Source organism: Oncorhynchus mykiss, chromosome 14, assembly GCF_057628025.1.
Source record: "Oncorhynchus mykiss isolate SJ-2025 chromosome 14, ASM5762802v1, whole genome shotgun sequence".
Lineage (NCBI taxonomy): Eukaryota > Metazoa > Chordata > Actinopteri > Salmoniformes > Salmonidae > Oncorhynchus > Oncorhynchus mykiss.
Window position 1 is genome coordinate 34592501 of NC_143035.1, and position 20000 is coordinate 34612500.

Genomic DNA, 20000 nt, shown 5'->3' on the forward strand with positions numbered 1-20000 from the left:
CCTACTGTTTTTCTCTGTCTCCCTCCCCTCTTTCTACCCCTCTCTCATTCTGTCTTTCTCTCTCTCCCTCCCCTCTCTCCCCTCCTCTCTCCTACTGTCTTTCTCTCTCTCTCCCTCACCTCTCTCCCCTCCCCTCCTCGTAGTGTAGTGTAGTAGTGTTGTGATTCTGGTGCTGTCTCTCACTATCTTTCCTTCCCCCGTTCCTTTGTATTTCCCTCCCTCCCTGCCTCTCTTCCTCTCTCTCTCTCTCTCCCTCCCTCCCCTCTCTCCCCTCCTCTCTCCTACTGTCTTTCTCTCTCTCTCCCTCACCTCTCTCCCCTCCTCTCTCCTTCGGTCTTTCTCTCTCTCTCTCCCCTCTCTCCCCTCCTCTCTCCTTCTATCATTCTCCCTCCCCTCTTTCCACTCCTCTCTCCTTCAGTCTTTCTCCCTCCCCCTCTACCCTCCTTCTATCTCTCTCTCCCTCCCCCCTCTCCCTTCCTCTCTCCTTCTATCTCTCTCTCCCTCCCCTCTCTCCCCTCTCTCCTTCTGTCTTTCTCTCTCTCCCTCCCCTCTTTCCACTCCTCTCTCCTTTGGTCTTTCTCCCCCCCCCTACCCTCCTTTCTCTCTCTCTCTCTCTCTCCTCTCTCTCTCTCTCTCTCTCCCCTCCTCTGTCCTTCTATCTCTCTCTCCCTCACCTTAATAGGCAATCAGCAATTAGTAGAGGGAGGTGTGCTCTCCACTTCTGCTAGGTAAAAAGCAATTTGGCGGAATGTTTATTTTAGCCTCTAAATCAATATGTCAAGCAAACTGAATGCTCAAACGGATAGATGAATGAATATCTATAGTTATAGCAAGCGGCGGCCGTGTTACTGGCGGTTGTGTCACAAAACTAAGATCGTCGTGGAAACAAAGACTGTTGTGCAGAAGGAGAGAGAGGAAGACTACCTAGTTATTTCCAGATCTCATGTTTGCTCTTTTTGTAGCTTTGGCAACTATGCGTCTGTTTTATAAAAAAATTTAAAAAATTAAATACCGCCTTTTTCGATCTTGTCTCATCGCTGCAACCCCCCAACGGGCTCGGGAGGTGAAGGGCCAGTCATAAGTCCTCCGAAAAATATGACCAGCCAAGCCGCTCTTCTTACCACCGCCCGCTTAACCCGTAAGCACCAATGTGTCGGAGGAAACACCGTTCACCTGATGACCGTGGTCAGCCTGCAGGCAGCCGGTCCGCAACAAGGAGTTGCTAGAGCGCCTCAAGCTCAACCTCGACAAGAAGGAGCTGCTCTTCCTCCCGGAGAAGGCCTGCCCGCTCAAAGATGTCTCCATCACGGTTGACAACTCCACAGTGTCGCCCTCCCAGAGTGCAAAGAACCTTGGCAACAACCTGTCGTTCTCTGCAAACATCAAAACAGCGACTCGCTCCTGCAGGTTCATGCTCTAGAGTACGACCCTACCTCACACAGGATGCAGCGCAGGTCCTAATCCAGGCACTTGTCCTCTCCCGTCTGGACTACTGCAACTCACTGTTCCCTGCTTGTGCCATCAAACCCCTGCAACTTGTCCAGAACACTGCAGCCCGCCTGGTTTTCAACCTTCCCATGTTCTCTCATGTCACCCTGCTCCTCCACACACTCCACTGACTTCCAGACGAAGCTTGCATCCACTACAAGACCCTGGTACTTACCTACAGAACAGCAAAAGGACCTGCCCCTCCCCCCTACCACTACAAGACCCTGGTGCTTACCTACAGAACAGCAAGAGGACCTGCCCCCCCCCCTACCACGACAAGACCCTGGTGCTTACCTACAGAATAGCAAGAGGAACTGCCCCCCCTCCCTACCACTACAAGACCCTGGTGCTTACCTACAGAACAGCAAGAGGAACTGCCCCCCCCCCTACCACTACAAGACCCTGGTGCTTACCTACAGAACAGCAAGAGGAACTGCCCCCCCCCCCCCCTCCCTACCACTACAAGACCCTGGTGCTTACCTACAGAACAGCAAGAGGAACTGCCCCCCCCCCCCCCCCCCCCCTACCACTACAAGACCCTGGTGCTTACCTACAGAACAGCAAGAGGACCTGCCCCCCCCCCCCTACCACTACAAGACCCTGGTGCTTACCTACAGAACAGCAAGAGGAACTGCCCCCCCCCCCCCCCCCCCTACCACTACAAGACCCTGGTGCTTACCTACAGAACAGCAAGAGGAACTGCCCCCCCCCCCCCCCCCCTACCACTACAAGACCCTGGTGCTTACCTACAGAACAGCAAGAGGAACTGCCCCCCCCCCTACCACTACAAGACCCTGGTGCTTACCTACAGAACAGCGAGAGGAACTGCCCCCCCCCCTACCACTACAAGACCCTGGTGCTTACCTACAGAACAGCAAGAGGACCTGCCCCCCCCCCCCTACCACGACAAGACCCTGGTGCTTACCTACAGAACAGCAAGAGGACCTGCCCCCCCCCCCTACCACGACAAGACCCTGGTGCTTACCTACAGAATAGCAAGAGGAACTGCCCCCCCTCCCTACCACTACAAGACCCTGGTGCTTACCTACAGAACAGCGAGAGGAACTGCCCCCCCCACTACCACTACAAGACCCTGGTGCTTACCTACAGAACAGCAAGAGGAACTGCCCCCCCCCCCTCCCTACCACTACAAGACCCTGGTGCTTACCTACAGAACAGCAATAGGAACTGCCCCCCCCCCCCCCCCCCCTACCACTACAAGACCCTGGTGCTTACCTACAGAACAGCAAGAGGACCTGCCCCCCCCCCCCCTACCACTACAAGACCCTGGTGCTTACCTACAGAACAGCAAGAGGAACTGCCCCCCCCCCCCCCCCCCCTACCACTACAAGACCCTGGTGCTTACCTACAGAACAGCAAGAGGAACTGCCCCCCCCCCCCCCCCCCTACCACTACAAGACCCTGGTGCTTACCTACAGAACAGCAAGAGGAACTGCCCCCCCCCCCTACCACTACAAGACCCTGGTGCTTACCTACAGAACAGCGAGAGGAACTGCCCCCCCCCTACCACTACAAGACCCTGGTGCTTACCTACAGAACAGCAAGAGGACCTGCCCCCCCCCCCCCTACCACGACAAGACCCTGGTGCTTATCTACAGAACAGCAAGAGGAACTGCCCAGGCTATGCTAGGACAGCAGAGACCCTGACCATCTTCTGAAAACATTTGACACCCGACCTCTTCAAACAGTATCTTAAATAGCCCCCCCCCCCCCGCCCCAAAAAAAGAAACAATTAAATACAAACTGAACCAGCACTTGACCCCCCCCCCCCCTTCTAGCTCCGATTCTACGGATTGCTACTTTATTGAGGTTAAAATGTACTTTCGATATCTGTGATATGTGGTTGTCCCACTAAACTTAAGATTAATGCGCTAACTGTAAGTCGCTCTGGATACGAACGCCTGCTAAATGACTCAAATGTTAAAATAAATATTATTCTCTGATCTGCTCTGTTTTAGGGCAGGGGGTTAATCACGTCAGATACACTATCTTCTCTATATGTCTCTAATTGGTTATATCGCTACAGCCTTTCCAAGTCCAAGGACAATTCTCCTCTCTTCTCTCTGCGTATCTTCTTCTCTCCTGTATCAGTCTCTCTGCTGATACCTACTCTGTTTATCTTTCAGGTGACTACTCTGTCATGGTAGTCCATTTTCTACTACAGAGGAAGCTAGGCTACTACCTGATTCAGACGTACATCCCTCTGATTATGGTGGTGGTGCTGTCGCAAGTAGCCTTCTGGATCAACAAAGAGTCTGTCCCTGCACGCACTGTGGCTAGTATGATAACAACCCTCTGTCCCTGTGTCTAGTATGATAACAGCCCTCTGTCACTGTGGCTAGTATGATAACAGCCCTCTGTCACTGTGGCTAGTATGATAACAGCCCTCTGGCACTGTGGCTAGTATGATAACAACCCTCTGTCCCTGTGTCTAGTATGATAACAGCCCTCTGGCACTGTGGCTAGTATGATAACAGCCCTCTGGCACTGTGGCTAGTATGATAACAACCCTCTGGCACTGTGTCTAGTATGATAACAACCCTCTGTCCCTGTGTCTAGTATGATAACAGCCCTCTGGCACTGTGTCTAGTATGATAACAACCCTCTGGCACTGTGTCTAGTATGATAACAACCCTCTGTCACTGTGGCTAGTATGATAACAACCCTCTGGCACTGTGTCTAGTATGATAACAACCCTCTGGCACTGTGTCTAGTATGATAACAACCCTCTGTCACTGTGGCTAGTATGATAACAACCCTCTGGCACTGTGTCTAGTATGATAACAACCCTCTGTCCCTGTGGCTAGTATGATAACAACCCTCTGTCCCTGTGGCTAGTATGATAACAGCCCTCTGGCACTGTGTCTAGTATGATAACAGCCCTCTGTCCCTGTGTCTAGTATGATAACAGCCCTCTGGCACTGTGGCTAGTATGATAACAACCCTCTGGCACTGTGTCTAGTATGATAACAGCCCTCTGGCACTGTGTCTAGTATGATAACAGCCCTCTGTCCCTGTGTCTAGTATGATAACAACCCTCTGTCACTGTGTCTAGTATGATAACAGCCCTCTGTCCCTGTGTCTAGTATGATAACAACCCTCTGGCACTGTGTCTAGTATGATAACAGCCCTCTGTCCCTGTGTCTAGTATGATAACAACCCTCTGTCACTGTGGCTAGTATGATAACAGCCCTCTGGCACTGTGTCTAGTATGATAACAGCCCTCTGTCCCTGTGTCTAGTATGATAACAGCCCTCTGTCCCTGTGTCTAGTATGATAACAACTCTCTGTCCCTGTGTCTAGTATGATAACAGCCCTCTGTCCCTGTGTCTAGTATGATAACAACCCTCTGTCCCTGTGTCTAGTATGATAACAGCCCTCTGGCACTGTGTCTAGTATGATAACAGCCCTCTGTCCCTGTGTCTAGTATTATAACAACCCTCTGGCACTGTGTCTAGTATGATAACAACCCTCTGGCACTGTGTCTAGTATGATAACAACCCTCTGGCACTGTGTCTAGTATGATAACAACCCTCTGGCACTGTGTCTAGTATGATAACAACCCTCTGTCACTGTGTCTAGTATGATAACAGCCCTCTGTCACTGTGGCTAGTATGATAACAACCCTCTGTCCCTGTGTCTAGTATGATAACAACCCTCTGGCACTGTGTCTAGTATGATAACAGCCCTCTGTCCCTGTGTCTAGTATGATAACAACCCTCTGTCCCTGTGTCTAGTATGATAACAACCCTCTGTCCCTGTGTCTAGTATGATAACAACCCTCTTTCTTGAATTGAGGCAGAGAGAGACAGAGAGAGCAAGACAGAGAGACAGAGAGAGACAGAGAGACATTTCAAACATAGATAATGTTAGATGGTTGGCTGGCTGCTACTGCCTGAGCAGTAGATGAGACCATGAAAAATGATGTGGACCTGACAGAGACAATGGAATATTTTGGCAATAGAATGTTCAATATTACATTTAAATTTAATTTAGAGAGACAGAGAGATCTCTGTCTTAGTCTCTCTCGATCACTCTCTCTGTCTCTCTCTCTCTCTCTCTCTCTCTCTGTGTCTGTGTCTCTCTCCTCTCCCTCTCCTTCGCTCTCTGTCTCTCTCTCGATCACTCTCTCTGTGTGTCTCTCTCTCTCTGTCTCTCACTCACTCTCTCTGTGTGTCTCTCTCTCGCTCAATCTCTGTCTCTCTCTGTGTCTGTCTCTCTCTCCTCTCCCTCTCCTTCGCTCTCTGTGTCTCTCTCCCTCTCTCTCTGTATCTCTCTCTCTCTCTCTCTCGCTCTCTCTCTCTCTTTCTCGCTCTCTCTGTGTCTGTGTCTCTCTCGCTCTCAATAGTGTTCCAAAACTTAATTCAGCCTATACTGTATATCACTTCATATACCCAATGCATGATGTGACTGGGAGAGACCGTGTCCAATGCATGATGTGACTGGGAGAGACTGTACCCAATGCATGATGTGACTGGGAGAGACTGTATCCAATGGATGATGTGACTGGGAGAGACTGTGTCCAATGCATGATGTGACTGGGAGAGACTGTATCCAATGCATGATGTGACTGGGAGAGACTGTACCCAATGCATGATGTGACTGGGAGAGACTGTACCCAATGCATGATGTGACTGGGAGAGACCGTGTCCAATGCATGATGTGACTGGGAGAGACTGTATCCAATGGATGATGTGACTGGGAGAGACTGTGTCCAATGCATGATGTGACTGGGAGAGACTGTGTCCAATGCATTATGTGACTGGGAGAGACTGTATCCAATGCATTATGTGACTGGGAGAGACTGTGTCCAATGCATGATGTGACTGGGAGAGACTGTGTCCAATGCATTATGTGACTGGGAGAGACTGTATCCAATGCATTATGTGACTGGGAGAGACTGTATCCAATGGATGATGTGACTGGGAGAGACTGTGTCCAATGTATGATGTGACTGGGAGAGACCGTGTCCAATGCATGATGTGACTGGGAGAGACTGTACCCAATGCATGATGTGACTGGGAGAGAATGTACCCAATGCATGATGTGACTGGGAGAGACTGTGTCCAATGGATGATGTGACTGGGAGAGACTGTGTCCAATGCATGATGTGACTGGGAGAGACTGTACCCAATGCATGATGTGACTGGGAGAGACCGTGTCCAATGCATGATGTGACTGGGAGAGACTGTACCCAATGCATGATGTGACTGGGAGAGACCGTGTCCAATGCATGATGTGACTGGGAGAGACTGTGTCCAATGGATGATGTGACTGGGAGAGACTGTGTCCAATGCATGATGTGACTGGGAGAGACTGTACCCAATGCATGATGTGACTGGGAGAGACTGTACCCAATGCATGATGTGACTGGGAGAGACTGTACCCAATGCATGATGTGACTGGGAGAGACTGTACCCAATGCATGATGTGACTGGGAGAGACTGTACCCAATGCATGATGTGACTGGGAGAGACTGTGTCCAATGCATGATGTGACTGGGAGAGACTGTGTCCAATGCATGATGTGACTGGGAGAGACTGTGTCCAATGCATGATGTGACTGGGAGAGACTGTGTGTATACAGAGGCTCTGAGAGGGAACAGGCAAACGAGCCACAGATATAGGGTTGCAGATGTAATCTCTCTCTCTCTCTCATAATAGTGTTCTAATTCTGTTTCTATGGTCTCCATTACCCCTATCCTAACAAACGACAGGCATCACCACGGTCCTCACCATGACAACCCTCAGCATCAGCGCTCGCCAGTCTCTGCCCAAGGTGGCCTACGCTACAGCCATGGACTGGTTCATCGCTGTGTGTTTTGCCTTCGTGGCATCTGCGCTCATCGAGTTTGCCGCTGTCAACTACTTTGCCACGCTGGAGGCCAACAAACTGAAGAAGAAGAGGAACGCCAGGCAGAAAAAAATGGAGGCCCTGGCTGAAGAGGAGGATGAGGAGGATGAGGAGAGTGCTTCATCTGTAAGTTATTTACTGGGCGGGTGGATGGCTGGACACACTCACAAATACACACACATGGTTGGGGTTGGTAGCCAGGGGTTTTACACTATGCAGCTGTAACTGTAACGAGCAGCATTCATCAAGACTGGCTATCTCCCCATTCAACTACAGAACACCATCACCAAGACTGGCTATCTCCCCATTCAACTACAGAACACCATCACTAAGACTCTCTCCGTTCAACTACAGAACACCATCACTAAGACTCTCCCCATTCAACTACCGAACACCATCACTAAGACTGGCTATCTCCCCATTCAACTACAGACACCATCACTAAGACTCTCCTTGTTCAACTACAGACCACCATCACTAAGACTGGCTATCTCCCCGTTCAACTACAGAACACCATCACTAAGACTGGCTATCTCCCCGTTCAACTACAGAACAACATCACTAAGACTGGCTATATCTCCGTTCAACTACAGAACACCATCACTAAGACTGGCTATCTCCCCGTTCAACTACAGAACACAATCACTAAGACTGGCTATCTCCATGTTCAACTACAGACCAACCTCACTAAGACTGGCTATATCCCCGTTCAACTACAGAACACCATCACTAAGACTCTCCCCGTTCAACTACAGAACACCATCACTAAGACTGGCTATCTCCCCGTTCAACTACAGAACACCATCACTAAGACTGGCTATCTCTCCGTTCAACTACAGAACACCATCACTAAGACTGGCTATCTCCCCGTTCAACTACAGAACACCATCACCATCCCTGTTCAACTACAGAACACCATCACTAAGACTCTCCCCGTTCAACTACAGAACACCATCACTATGACTGGCTATCTCCCCGTTCAACTACAGAACACCATCACTAAGACTGGCTATCTCCCCGTTCAACTACAGACCACCATCACTAAGACTGGCTATCTCCCCGTTCAACTACAGAACACCATCACTAAGACTGGCTATCTCCCCGTTCAACTACAGAACACCATCACTAAGACTGGCTATCTCCCCATTCAACTAAGAACACCATCACTAAGACTCTCCCCGTTCAACTACAGAACACCATCACTAAGACTGGCTATCTCCCCGTTCAACTACAGAACACCATCACTAAGACTCTCCCGGTTCAACTACAGAACACCATCACTAAGACTGGCTATCTCCCCGTTCAACTACAGAACACCATCACCATCCCCGTTCAACTACAGAACACCATCACTAAGACTCTCCCCGTTCAACTACAGAACACCATCACTATGACTGGCTATCTCCCCGTTCAACTACAGAACACCATCACTAAGACTGGCTATCTCCCCGTTCAACTACAGAACACAATCACTAAGACTGGCTATCTCCCTGTTCAACTACAGAACACCATCACTAAGACTGGCTATCTCCCCGTTCAACTACAGAACACCATCACTAAGACTGGCTATCTCCCCGTTCAACTACAGAACACCATTACTAAGACTGGCTATATCTCCGTTCAACTACAGAACACAATCACTAAGACTGGCTATATCCCCATTCAACTACAGACACCATCACTAAGACTCTCCCCGTTCAACTACAGAACACCATCACTAAGACTGGCTATCTCCCCGTTCAACTACAGAACACCATCACTAAGACTGGCTATCTCTCCGTTCAACTACAGCACACCATCACTAAGACTGGCTATCTCCCCGTTCAACTACAGAACACCATCACCATCCCCGTTCAACTACAGAACACCATCACTAAGACTGGCTATCTCCCCGTTCAACTACAGAACACAATCACAAAGACTGGCTATCTCCCCGTTCAACTACAGAACACCATCACTAAGACTGGCTATATCTCCGTTCAACTACAGAACACCATCACTAAGACTGGCTATCTCCCCGTTCAACTACAGAACACCATCACCATCCCCGTTCAACTACAGAACACCATCACTAAGACTCTCCCCGTTCAACTACAGAACACCATCACTATGACTGGCTATCTCCCCGTTCAACTACAGAACACCATCACTAAGACTGGCTATCTCCCCGTTCAACTACAGAACACCATCACTAAGACTGGCTATCTCCCCATTCAACTACAGAACACCATCACTAAGACTCTCCCGGTTCAACTACAGAACACCATCACTAAGACTGGCTATCTCCCCGTTCAACTACAGAACACCATCACTAAGACTGGCTATCTCCCCATTCAACTACAGAACACCATCACTAAGACTCTCCCCGTTCAACTACAGACCACCATCACTATGACTGGCTATCTCCCCGTTCAACTACAGAACACCATCACTAAGACTGGATATCTCCCCGTTCAACTACAGACCACCATCACTAAGACTGGCTATCTCTCCGTTCAACTACAGAACACCATCACTAAGACTGGCTATCTCCCCATTCAACTACAGAACACCATCACTAAGACTCTCCCGGTTCAACTACAGAACACCATCACTAAGACTGGCTATCTCCCCGTTCAACTACAGAACACCATCACTAAGACTGGCTATCTCCCCATTCAACTACAGAACACCATCACTAAGACTCTCCCCGTTCAACTACAGACCACCATCACTATGACTGGCTATCTCCCCGTTCAACTACAGAACACCATCACTAAGACTGGATATCTCCCCGTTCAACTACAGACCACCATCACTAAGACTGGCTATCTCTCCGTTCAACTACAGAACACCATCACTAAGACTGGCTATCTCCCCGTTCAACTACAGAACACCATCACTAAGACTGGCTATCTCCCCATTCAACTACAGAACACCATCACTAAGACTCTCCCGGTTCAACTACAGAACACCATCACTAAGACTGGCTATCTCCCCGTTCAACTACAGAACACCATCACCATCCCCGTTCAACTACAGAACACCATCACTAAGACTGGCTATCTCCCCATTCAACTACAGAACACCATCACTAAGACTGGCTATCTCCCCGTTCAACTACAGAACACCATCACTAAGACTGGCTATCTCCCCGTTCAACTACAGACCACCATCACTAAGACTGGCTATCTCCCCGTTCAACTACAGAACACCATCACTAAGACTCTCCCCGTTCAACTACAGAACACCATCACTAAGACTGGCTATCTCCCCATTCAACTACAGAACACCATCACTAAGACTCTCCCCGTTCAACTACAGAACACCATCACTAAGACTGGCTATCTCCCCGTTCAACTACAGAACACCATCACCATACCCGTTCGACTACAGAACACCATCACTAAGACTCTCCCCGTTCAACTACAGAACACCATCACTATGACTGGCTATCTCCCCGTTCAACTACAGAACGCCATCACTAAGACTGGCTATCTCCCCGTTCAACTACAGACCACCATCACTAAGACTGGCTATCTCCCCGTTCGACTACAGAACACCATCACTAAGACTGGCTATCTCTCCGTTCAACTACAGAACACAATCACTAAGACTGGCTATCTCCCCGTTCAACTACAGAACACCATCACTAAGACTGGCTATCTCCCCGTTCAACTACAGAACACAATCACAAAGACTGACTATCTCCCCGTTCAACTACAGAACACCATCACTAAGACTGGCTATATCTCCGTTCAACTACAGAACACCATCATTAAGACTGGCTATCTCCCCGTTCAACTACAGAACACCATCACCATCCCCGTTCAACTACAGAACACCATCACTAAGACTCTCCCCGTTCAACTACAGAACACCATCACTATGACTGGCTATCTCCCCGTTCAACTACAGAACACCATCACTAAGACTGGCTATCTCCCCGTTCAACTACAGACCACCATCACTAAGACTGGCTATCTCCCCGTTCAACTACAGAACACAATCACTAAGACTGGCTATCTCCCCGTTCAACTACAGAACACCATCACTAAGACTGGCTATCTCCCCGTTCAACTACAGAACACCATCACTAAGACTGGCTATCTCCCCGTTCAACTACAGAACACCATCACTAAGACTGGCTATCTCCCCATTCAACTACAGAACACCATCACTAAGACTCTCTCCATTCAACTACAGAACACCATCACTAAGACTGGCTATCTCCCCGTTCAACTACAGAACACCATCACTAAGACTGGCTATCTCCCCATTCAACTACAGAACACCATCACTAAGACTGGCTATCTCTCCGTTCAACTACAGCACACCATCACTAAGACTGGCTATCTCCCCGTTCAACTACAGAACACTATCACCATCCCCGTTCAACTACAGAACACCATCACTAAGACTCTCCCCGTTCAACTACAGAACACCATCACTATGACTGGCTATCTCCCCGTTCAACTACAGAACACCATCACTAAGACTGGCTATCTCCCCGTTCAACTACAGACCACCATCACTAAGACTGGCTATCTCCCCGTTCAACTACAGACCACCATCACTAAGACTGGCTATCTCTCCGTTCAACTACAGAACACCATCACTAAGACTGGCTATCTCCCCGTTCAACTACAGAACACCATCACCATCCCCGTTCAACTACAGAACACCATCACTAAGACTCTCCCCGTTCAACTACAGAACACCATCACTATGACTGGCTATCTCCCCGTTCAACTACAGAACACCATCACTAAGACTGGCTATCTCCCCATTCAACTACAGAACACCATCACTAAGACTGGCTATCTCTCCGTTCAACTACAGCACACCATCACTAAGACTGGCTATCTCCACGTTCAACTACAGAACACCATCACCATCCCCGTTCAACTACAGAACACCATCACTAAGACTCTCCCCGTTCAACTACAGAACACCATAACTATGACTGGCTATCTCCCCGTTCAACTACAGAACACCATCACTAAGACTGGCTATCTCCCCGTTCAACTACAGACCACCATCACTAAGACTGGCTATCTCCCCGTTCAACTACAGACCACCATCACTAAGACTGGCTATCTCTCCGTTAAACTACAGAACACCATCACTAAGACTGGCTATCTCCCCGTTCAACTACAGAACACCATCACTAAGACTGGCTATCTCCCCATTCAACTACAGAACACCATCACTAAGACTCTCCCGGTTCAACTACAGAACACCATCACTAAGACTGGCTATCTCCCCGTTCAACTACAGAACACCATCACTAAGACTGGCTATCTCCCCGTTCAACTACAGAACACCATCACTAAGACTCTCCCCGTTCAACTACAGAACACCATAACTATGACTGGCTATCTCCCCGTTCAACTACAGAACACCATCACTAAGACTGGCTATCTCCCCGTTCAACTACAGACCACCATCACTAAGACTGGCTATCTCCCCGTTCAACTACAGAACACAATCACAAAGACTGACTATCTCCCCGTTCAACTACAGAACACCATCACTAAGACTGGCTATATCTCCGTTCAACTACAGAACACCATCATTAAGACTGGCTATCTCCCCGTTCAACTACAGAACACCATCACCATCCCCGTTCAACTACAGAACACCATCACTAAGACTCTCCCCGTTCAACTACAGAACACCATCACTATGACTGGCTATCTCCCCGTTCAACTACAGAACACCATCACTAAGACTGGCTATCTCCCCGTTCAACTACAGACCACCATCACTAAGACTGGCTATCTCCCCGTTCAACTACAGAACACAATCACTAAGACTGGCTATCTCCCCGTTCAACTACAGAACACCATCACTAAGACTGGCTATCTCCCCGTTCAACTACAGAACACCATCACTAAGACTGGCTATCTCCCCGTTCAACTACAGAACACCATCACTAAGACTGGCTATCTCCCCATTCAACTACAGAACACCATCACTAAGACTCTCTCCATTCAACTACAGAACACCATCACTAAGACTGGCTATCTCCCCGTTCAACTACAGAACACCATCACTAAGACTGGCTATCTCCCCATTCAACTACAGAACACCATCACTAAGACTGGCTATCTCTCCGTTCAACTACAGCACACCATCACTAAGACTGGCTATCTCCCCGTTCAACTACAGAACACCATCACCATCCCCGTTCAACTACAGAACACCATCACTAAGACTCTCCCCGTTCAACTACAGAACACCATCACTATGACTGGCTATCTCCCCGTTCAACTACAGAACACCATCACTAAGACTGGCTATCTCCCCGTTCAACTACAGAACACCATAACTATGACTGGCTATCTCCCCGTTCAACTACAGAACACCATCACTAAGACTGGCTATCTCCCCGTTCAACTACAGACCACCATCACTAAGACTGGCTATCTCCCCGTTCAACTACAGAACACAATCACAAAGACTGACTATCTCCCCGTTCAACTACAGAACACCATCACTAAGACTGGCTATATCTCCGTTCAACTACAGAACACCATCATTAAGACTGGCTATCTCCCCGTTCAACTACAGAACACCATCACTAAGACTGGCTATCTCTCCGTTCAACTACAGCACACCATCACTAAGACTGGCTATCTCCCCGTTCAACTACAGAACACCATCACTAAGACTGGCTATCTCTCCGTTCAACTACAGAACACCATCACTAAGACTGGCTATCTCCCCGTTCAACTACAGAACACCATCACTAAGACTGGCTATCTCCCCATTCAACTACAGAACACCATCACTAAGACTCTCCCGGTTCAACTACAGAACACCATCACTAAGACTGGCTATCTCCCCGTTCAACTACAGAACACCATCACTAAGACTGGCTATCTCCCCATTCAACTACAGAACACCATCACTAAGACTCTCCCGGTTCAACTACAGAACACCATCACTAAGACTGGCTATCTCCCCGTTCAACTACAGAACACCATCACTAAGACTGGCTATCTCCCCGTTCAGCTACAGAACACCATCACTAAGACTGGCTATCTCCCTGTTCAACTACAGACCACCATCACTAAGACTGGCTATCTCCCCGTTCAACTACAGAACACCATCACTAAGACTCTCCCCGTTCAACTACAGAACACCATCACTAAGACTGGCTATCTCCCCATTCAACTGAAGAACACCATCACTAAGACTCTCCCCGTTCAACTACAGAACACCATCACTAAGACTGGCTATCTCCCCGTTCAACTACAGAACACCATCACTAAGACTGGCTATCTCCCCGTTCAACTACAGAACACCATCACTATGACTGGCTATCTCCCCGTTCAACTACAGAACACCATCACTAAGACTGGCTATCTCCCCGTTCAACTACAGACCACCATCACTAAGACTGGCTATCTCCCCGTTCAACTACAGAACACAATCACTAAGACTGGCTATCTCCCCGTTCAACTACAGAACACCATCACTAAGACTGGCTATCTCCCCGTTCAACTACAGAACACCATCACTAAGACTGGCTATCTCCCCGTTCAACTACAGAACACCATCACTAAGACTGGCTATCTCCCCATTCAACTACAGAACACCATCACTAAGACTCTCTCCATTCAACTACAGAACACCATCACTAAGACTGGCTATCTCCCCGTTCAACTACAGAACACCATCACTAAGACTGGCTATCTCCCCATTCAACTACAGAACACCATCACTAAGACTGGCTATCTCTCCGTTCAACTACAGCACACCATCACTAAGACTGGCTATCTCCCCGTTCAACTACAGAACACCATCACCATCCCCGTTCAACTACAGAACACCATCACTAAGACTCTCCCCGTTCAACTACAGAACACCATCACTATGACTGGCTATCTCCCCGTTCAACTACAGAACACCATCACTAAGACTGGCTATCTCCCCGTTCAACTACAGACCACCATCACTAAGACTGGCTATCTCCCCGTTCAACTACAGACCACCATCACTAAGACTGGCTATCTCTCCGTTCAACTACAGAACACCATCACTAAGACTGGCTATCTCCCCGTTCAACTACAGAACACCATCACCATCCCCGTTCAACTACAGAACACCATCACTAAGACTCTCCCCGTTCAACTACAGAACACCATCACTATGACTGGCTATCTCCCCGTTCAACTACAGAACACCATCACTAAGACTGGCTATCTCCCCATTCAACTACAGAACACCATCACTAAGACTGGCTATCTCTCCGTTCAACTACAGCACACCATCACTAAGACTGGCTATCTCCCCGTTCAACTACAGAACACCATCACCATCCCCGTTCAACTACAGAACACCATCACTAAGACTCTCCCCGTTCAACTACAGAACACCATCACTATGACTGGCTATCTCCCCGTTCAACTACAGACCACCATCACTAAGACTGGCTATCTCTCCGTTCAACTACAGAACACCATCACTAAGACTGGCTATCTCCCCGTTCAACTACAGAACACCATCACTAAGACTGGCTATCTCCCCATTCAACTACAGAACACCATCACTAAGACTCTCCCGGTTCAACTACAGAACACCATCACTAAGACTGGCTATCTCCCCGTTCAACTACAGAACACCATCACTAAGACTGGCTATCTCCCTGTTCAACTACAGACCACCATCACTAAGACTGGCTATCTCCCCGTTCAACTACAGAACACCATCACTAAGACTCTCCCCGTTCAACTACAGAACACCATCACTAAGACTGGCTATCTCCCCATTCAACTGAAGAACACCATCACTAAGACTCTCCCCGTTCAACTACAGAACACCATCACTAAGACTGGCTATCTCCCCGTTCAACTACAGAACACCATCACTAAGACTCTCTCCATTCAACTACAGAACACCATCACTAAGACTGGCTATCTCTCCATTCAACTACAGAACACCATCACTATGACTTTCCCCGTTCAAATACAGATGTCATGCTCTCATATCTTTGTGGACGTAGCTAGCTAGCTATATGCTATATTATATATGCTATATGCTATATTCTATATGTTATATTCTACATGCTATATGCTACTGTGCCTTGCGAAAGTATTCGGCCCCCTTGAACTTTGCAACCTTTTGCCACATTTCAGGCTTCAAACATAAAGATATAAAACTGTATTTTTTTGTGAAGAATCAACAACAAGTGGGACTCAGTTTTTGATTTGTTAAAAAAGTTTGAAATATCCAATAAATGTCGTTCCACTTCATGATTGTGTCCCACTTGTTGTTGATTCTTCACAAAAAAATACAGTTTTATATCTTTATGTTTGAAGCTGTAATGCTCCGGGTGTCGTGGGTGTGGAGTCAAATGCAGGAGACAGAGAGTTCAATGCTGCGCGTCTTTTAATCGCACCAATGCACCACAGGGTGCTCACAAAAACGTTACGTTCCCAAAACACAGGGAATCAAAATGTACAATGGGAAACAATCCCGACCGGACACTAACACGTGCCTATACCACAGAGCCAAAGGTTTACATAGAAATAATCCCGCACAACAACCAGGCGGGCCGGCTGTCTAATAAAGACAAACTAATTAAACATTCACAGGTGCTACCACTCAACATACAAGGAGGGGAAGGAAAAACAATCAGTGGCAGCTAATAGGCCGGTGACGACGACCGCCGAGCGCCACCTGCCCGGGAAAGGGAAACACCCTCGGTCGGACTCGTGACAGAAGCCTGAAATGTGGCAAAAGGTCGCAAAGTTCAAGGGGGCCGAATACTTTCGCAAGGCACTGTATATTCTATATGCTACATGCTATATTTTATATGCTATACTCTTTATGCTATATGCTATATGCTAATCCAGTAAGCTACTATGTATGGAAGGCTGGCGTTCTGCGAGAGCTTGCTCACGTCTCAGTAGTGTCAGGCTCATGGTTAGATGTTTCTAATGAGTGTGAAAATAAACAGAGCACAACTAGGCGCTCAGAGCTGAAGGCTTGCATCCCAAATTACACCCTGTTCCCTATGGGTCCTGGTCAAAAGTAGTGCACTATATAGTGTATAGTGTGCCATTTGTGACTCAGCCCTAGAGTACTGAGATCCTCTCTGTGTAATCTCCTTCTTCCTATGGGCATCCACCCCTAACCCTCCTCTACATCCACCGCAACCCTCTTCTACGTCCACCCCTAACCCCCAACCCTCCTCTTCGTCCACCCCTAACCCCCGAACACTCCTCTACATCCACCCCTAACCCCCCAACCTTCCTCTACATCCACCCCCAACCCCCCAACCTTCCTCTACATCCACCCCCAACCCCCCAACCTTCCTCTACATCCAACCCCCCAACCCTCCTCTACGTCCACCCCTAACCCTCCAACACTCCTCTTCGTCCACCCCTAACCCTCCAACCCTCCTCTACATCCACCCCTAACCCTCCAACCATCCTCTTCATCCACCCCTAACCCACCAACCCTCCTCTACATCCACCCCTATCCCTCCAACCATCCTCTTCGTCCACCCCTAACCCTCCAACCCTCCTCTACATCCACCCCTAACCCTCCAACCATCCTCTTCGTCCAACCCTAACCCCCCAACCCTCCTCTACGTCCACCCTAACCCTCCTCTTCATCCACCCCTAACCCCCTAACCCTCCTCTACATCCACCCCTAACCCTCTACCCCAACCCTCCTCTACGTCCACCCCTAACCCCCCAAGCCTCCTCTACGTCCACCCCTAACCCCCCAACCCTCCTCTTCGTCCACCCCAACCCTCTACCCCAACCATCCTTTTTGTCCAACCCAACCCTCTACCCCAACCCTCCTCTACTTCCATCCCTAACCCCCCAACCCTCCTCTATGTCCACCCTTAAACCTCCCTACCTCCACCATCACCCCCTTCCCCCCTGCCCCATCAGAGAGTGGGGGCCTGAAGAAGAGGCGTAACTCCATAGCCCAGAGTGAGCCGGTGCCCATCTTCCTGCTGCAGGGTTCAGCTGTGCCCCCCATCTCAGCGCCGGCTGGCACCAGCCCCATAGACCAGTTCTCCCGCATCATGTTCCCCCTGGCCTTCGCACTCTTCAATCTCTTCTACTGGATCATATACCTGGGCAAGGACACCATGGAACAGGCCAGGTATGGGTTAATAAACTCTATTCTGTTCTATTAGGACACCATGGAACAGGCCAGGTATGGGTTAGTAAACTATTCTGTTCTATTAGGACACCATGGAATAGGGCAGGTATGAGTAAATAACCCACTACAGCACAGCAATCCAAGAGAATAGCTCTTGGTAATTGGAACCGGATCATAAGGATCATGAGCCACTCATCATTGGCCAGTAAATCTTTCTGGTCTCTGAAAATTCGCGCTCTCCGAATTTTTCCATTCGCCAACATTCTTCCAACTGTGTCAAAGCAGCCTGTTGCGTCATTACGCATTGTAATTTCATGCCTTTCAAAACCCACCCATTTGATCGTCAAAGCTACCCAATTGCGTAACACCTTCAGGTGTGGTAATTACCCCGATTATAACTGACAATGACAGAGGGACATTATCACGTTGACAGTTCTGCACAACGAACATGTGATAAAAAAAGATATATGAAACTCTGCCTTCGTATCTGCCCGACTGAGGCGTCGAAAACGGCATCAGTTTGAACGTCATTTGTCCCACTGTTCACATTTTTCATTAGAATACATTTCATAATATGCAAGTATTGTTTAATAACTAGATCCAATTAAATATGATTCCCGATTAAACTGTACAACATATTTGAGAGGTTCTTTTGCAAAAACATATATCCGTTTGTATTTATTATCCTAAATCATGTTTTTTTGTGTGTACTCCAGGGAACTCTTTATATATAATATGTTAGTGGTAATATTTTGATGTATTTTACACAATGGTATCAGTTTCAAAGCGTTTCTCAAGTTTCAGCCATCAAGTTGCAGTTTCTAAATATTAGGTCCTAATATTAAACAATAACACTGGTGTCAAGGTCCTGATATTAAACAATAACACTTGTGACAAAGTCCTGATATTAAACAATAACACTGGTGACAAGGATCTCAGTACTCTAGGGCTGAGTCACAAATGGCACACTATACACTATATAGTGCACTACTTTTGACCAGGGCCCATAGGGGGCCATTTTGAACACATAGTATCAGCTGCATATTTGACCATTCTAAATCTGTATCAACAACACAACACAGACCCACTGAATGTTACTGCTCTCAAGACATGAATAATGTCTGACGCTGGAACAGCCCCATGAGTTGTAGACACAAAAGGGGAAGGGGGTCGCTAGCTGGAGGATGTTAGATGGTTCTGTCGTCATCTAACACTAGAGACAGAGAGAGAGGGGGAGGGAGAGAGAGACGGAAAGGGGGGGAAGGAGGGGGAGAGAGACAGAGAGGGGGAAGGAGAGGGAGAGAGAGAGAGAGACAGAGAGAGATGGGGGAAGGAGGGAAGGAGGGAGAGACGGAGAGAGATGGGGGAAGGAGGGGGAGAGAGATGGAGAGGGGGAAGGAGAGGGAGAGAGATGGGGAAGGCGGGGGAGAGAGATGGAGAGGGGGAAGGAGAGGGAGAGAGAGAGAGAGACAGAGAGGGAGAGGGGGAAGGAGAGGGAGAGAGAGAGAGAGAGAGAGACAGAGGGG

General features: G+C 48.5%; 2 protein-coding genes across 2 annotated transcripts in view; one reads left to right on the forward strand and one right to left on the reverse strand.

Moving 5' to 3' along the window:
* Window positions 1-20000, reverse strand: part of LOC110489166 (growth/differentiation factor 9) — a 111387-nt gene that overhangs the window by 75622 nt on the left and 15765 nt on the right. The gene's annotated exons all lie outside the window — the stretch shown is intronic.
* The window catches only part of LOC118938724 (gamma-aminobutyric acid receptor subunit alpha-6-like), a 33153-nt gene that overhangs the window by 9275 nt on the left and 3878 nt on the right, over window positions 1-20000 (forward strand). Inside the window, exons 6-8 of the mRNA XM_090198816.1 lie at window positions 3636-3788; window positions 7226-7488; window positions 18329-18474. Of these exons, the coding sequence (XP_090054942.1) occupies window positions 3636-3788; window positions 7226-7488; window positions 18329-18474 (562 nt within the window). The remainder of the gene's footprint in view (window positions 1-3635; window positions 3789-7225; window positions 7489-18328; window positions 18475-20000) is intronic.